The following is a 4,259-nucleotide window of genomic DNA, read 5'->3' on the forward strand; positions in this document are numbered from 1 at the left end:
AAGATCTCAAACAGTGGTTTGTTTTTTTCTTCTTTTTTTTTTTAAAAAAAAAGAAAAAAGGGTTTGACAGAGGGAACTTTAACTGCTATGGTCTTATCGTCCCGAAATCGAAGAGAGAAGGAAGACAGGATAGGAGAAAGCCAGCCGTTCCGAGAACGAACATTATCCCATCAGGATAAAATCCGCCCCGGGCGGGAATCAAACCCGCGGCCTAGCACTTACAAGGCAGACACACTACCAACTAAGCTAACTAGGCTGGCTAAACAGTTTGTACAATCATGATGAAATTTGGCAGAAATGTTTGCCACATAAAGTACATTTTCTCAATAAAATTTCTATCCACTCGGGCCTTTAAAGGCCCCATAAGGATTCTCTTTCCGAGTGAGATCTAAAAGTTTACCCATCCACAAAGCAGTATTTCTTACCTTGATCAAAACAGAGTTTAAAAATTTAATAATGAGAGCTCTTCACAGTATTGGTATCATTCTCTTTAGAACATAACACACAGACAGCTCTTATGAATTAACATTATTACTGATTAATTTATTAGCAAAAGCAAATTAAGGAATAAAAAAATATCTGCACACACTGCACCACTGCAGACGTTTTCTTTGATTTTTTTCATTTTTGGAAACTTCATTTTTGAAATTTGGCGCTCTTTCATGCGCGTTAAATTAACGCGCCATTGCAAGGATGTTGTGAAAAGGCGATTTCGAAACCACAAGAAAGTGCAGCCAAAAAATAGACCGCGGGGAAATATTTTCATACCGTTTGTTTTGGCCACTTTTATCGTAATCTTTTTTACTTTCTTACTACACGTATAGCGAGCTATACTAGTAATCAAAGTATTTTTTTTTTTTTTTTTCATTTTTTCTTAGAGACGATAGATCGTTAAATACACCAGTTCCCAATGGTTCACTGAAGTTAAACAACGTTGCGCGTAGATGGTATTCGGACGGGTGACCATGTGTGAAATCGCGTGCTGCTAGCACTAGCTTTTCTTGGTCCTACTCAGGCTGAGTACTGGGTAAGGAATTAAAGGAATGTAAGGAGACGGGTAGCTTGTCGCCAAATATTAAGGGAATAGGGCCATTGATTGAAAATTAAGGGAAAAAAAAAACGAAGAAACAAGAGATTCTTCTTTGAAGCCTCTTTTTATTTTCTAATTTCACAAGAAATAAGGACAAACAAAATTACTTTGATAAATTGACAGTACAAAGTACCTAGTACATATAAAAAATTTAAATGAAAATAAGACATAAAAAAAGACCTACATAAGTACCTATTAATAGGACAGAAAATAATATGTACATAAATATGTGCGGAGTTTTCCAAAAGATATTACTTAGTTACAGTTCCCTCTATCAATGAACGGATAATGTTCGTTCTCGGAACGGCTAGCTTTTCCCTATCCTGTCTTCCTTTTCTCTTCGATTTCGGGACAATAGGACATAACACAGTTACCCCTATCAAACCTCTTTAAAAATCTCCTATTTTGTCTTCCTTCTCTCTTCGATTTCGGGACAATAATAATACCTTCCCTGTTACAGTTCCTTCTATCACACCTCTCGAAAAAAATCTCCTATCTTGTCTCCCTTCACTCTTTGCTTTAGGGGTGATAAAAGACCTTTGTTGTTACACAAAAAAAAAAAACTCCTATCCTGTATTACATCTCACTCTTTGCTTTCAGGACGACAAGAAAAAATAAATCACTTCCAGTACGTTTACGTTTTAGGTTTTTTTTTTAGTCAAGATACACTTCTTCCACCTCGGGTACTTTATCCGTAGACTTTTCATCGGTGCGTACTTTCTTAGCGGGCAAGGATTCATCCGATGAGTCTACCTTGCGTTTCTTGCTATCTGGGGTGCCCACGTCTCCGTTGCCATTTCCATTGGTTTCCATTTCTGCAACAGAAACAGAGAGACAAATATGATTAATGGTGAGGTCGAAATCTACTTTTACCAAATTTTGCAAGTGTGATAAGTTGGTTCAAAACTTACTCAAAACTTACTTTTGCCACCTTGGAGGGTGGCATGTCTGATCTTAGCAGTTACAGTTCCCTCTATAAAAGCTTTGTTTTTTTTTTTTTTTTCTTTAAAAAAAAAAAAATAGCAAAAATGCCGTTTCTCTGTGTTATTATATCACAACTTTGGTGCTCACTGCAGTATTGTAGGATTTTCCAAAAATCTCAATAATCCAGCTCCCAATATTCACCTACCATGCTGGCACCGCTCGCTATGCGCATTACATAGCTACTCATTTTCCTCACGAGGCTGAGTGGGCCCCTCCAGTCACGGAATTAATCAGTTGTATGATACAAATTTTTTGACCCCGCCGGGAATCGAACCCGGGTCTCCCGCGTGCAAGGCGAGCGCAGTGACCACTACGCCATGGGAGCTGACAAAAACAAGTAAAAAAGGAATTTTAATTGTGTTAAGCACAAATGCTTGGTACAAATGTCGTTCCCCGCTTAATATACGACGCTAAATTTTATGACATGACTTGGACTCGAACCACCAACCTCCAGATTCAAAGTCAACCGTGCTAAAAATAACCATATTACTCTCCACTTACTTTCTTCCGCAGCATCAGTCGTAGAGGCCGCAGCATCAGGTGCAGGAGGTTGCGGTAAATCTTTCTGATCCAGGATCTCGAACTCAGGACCGTCCCGCGCGGAGACGCGATGCGAAATAATCAACCGCAACGTATACTGTTGTAGATAGTCGTCAGCGACGAGAATAGCGCCATCTTTGACACCGAGCTCCTGAAAGAAGCATGAGAGGAAACAAGAATTAATGATATATATATATATTTTTTTTTTTTAAGGAAAAAGGAATTTTTAATTGTGTTAAGCATACTTACGAGTAAATGCTTGTCACAAATATCGTTTCGCAATTATTATTTTAGGGAAATTTTCCCCTTTATTGATCTTTTTCTTCCTAGTCTTATCCTACTTATTTAGGGTCGGCGTTTCTTGTCAGTCTCTTCCAGACAGCCCTATTGTGTACCTCATGCCCTGTTATTGATGTTTTCCCCTTTACTAATATATTCCTACATTTGTTTATTTTGGCGTTATTGATTGTTATATTTTTTTCTTTTTGCCGATGAGGGCATCGAACCCAGGACCTTCCAGACGGTCTTACCTCCAATGGTTTATCATTGTTAGCTTCCGTTTCTCCCTCCTCACTAGATATGATCACAGAGCCGCTAGCTTCTACCATGACATCAACCATGGCAGACATATTGAGTGTTTTCTTGAGGACAGCCTCTTCGAATTCCGCCACTGTCATTTTGGTAACGTCCAAGCCGATGGTTCTCTGCGAACGGAAGATAAACGAGAAATTAGACATTGGAAAAATAGAAGGAAAATTAGAAATTATCGAAATTCAAGTTAGTATAGTTAGTTGACTCTCCTAGAGAAATATGAAATTCAAGTTGTTTTGATAGAAGGAACTGTAACAACGAGTGTCTTATCGTCCCGAAATGACTACTGCGGTCGCCTTGCATGCGGGAGACCCGGGTTCGACTCCCGGCGATGTAAAAAAAAAACCCTGCAAATTATTGATTCCGTGACTGTCTATTGTGGAGCACACTCAGCTTCGTGAGGAAAATGAGAAGCTATGTAATATAAATGCACATATCGATGGGTATAAGCATGTTAGGTAAACATTGGGTGTTGGGATTTTTGAGATATTTAGAAAATCCTACAATGCCACAGTTAGCGCCAAAGATGTGATATAATAACACAAAGATATTTTTTCGTCCCAAAATCGAAGAGAGAAGGAAGACAGGATAGGAGAAAGCCAGCCGTTCCGAGAACGAACACCTGCCTCGGTGGTGTAGTGGTCAAGGCGCTCGCCTGGTAAACAGGAGGGCGTGGGTTCAATCCCAGCCGAGGTATGGAATACCTACCTCGGTGGTGTAGTGGTCAAGGCGCTACCTACCTCGGTGGTGTAGTGGTCAAGGCGCTACCTACCTCGGTGGTGTAGTGGTCAAGGCGCTACCTACCTCGGTGGTGTAGTGGTCAAGGCGCTACCTACCTCGGTGGTGTAGTGGTCAAGGCGCTACCTACCTCGGTGGTGTAGTGGTCAAGGCGCTACCTACCTCGGTGGTGTAGTGGTCAAGGCGCTACCTACCTCGGTGGTGTAGTGGTCAAGGCGCTACCTACCTCGGTGGTGTAGTGGTCAAGGCGCTACCTACCTCGGTGGTGTAGTGGTCAAGGCGCTACCTACCTCGGTGGTGTAGTGGTCAAGGCGCT

General features: G+C 40.9%; 1 protein-coding gene across 1 annotated transcript in view; it reads right to left on the reverse strand.

Annotated features, from left to right (window-relative positions):
• Positions 1-1,135: 1,135 nt before the first annotated feature.
• Positions 1,136-4,259, reverse strand: part of LOC103514371 (SUMO-activating enzyme subunit 2-like) — an 8,015-nt gene continuing 4,891 nt past the window's right edge. Inside the window, exons 2-4 of the mRNA XM_017446202.2 lie at positions 3,145-3,318; positions 2,576-2,765; positions 1,136-1,905 (exon numbers count right to left, since the gene is read on the reverse strand). Coding sequence (XP_017301691.2) covers positions 1,745-1,905; positions 2,576-2,765; positions 3,145-3,318 — 525 coding nt within the window. The 3' untranslated portion in view covers positions 1,136-1,744. The remainder of the gene's footprint in view (positions 1,906-2,575; positions 2,766-3,144; positions 3,319-4,259) is intronic.

This window comes from Diaphorina citri, unplaced genomic scaffold (assembly GCF_000475195.1).
Source record: "Diaphorina citri unplaced genomic scaffold, Diaci psyllid genome assembly version 1.1 scaffold1128, whole genome shotgun sequence".
NCBI lineage: Eukaryota > Metazoa > Arthropoda > Insecta > Hemiptera > Psyllidae > Diaphorina > Diaphorina citri.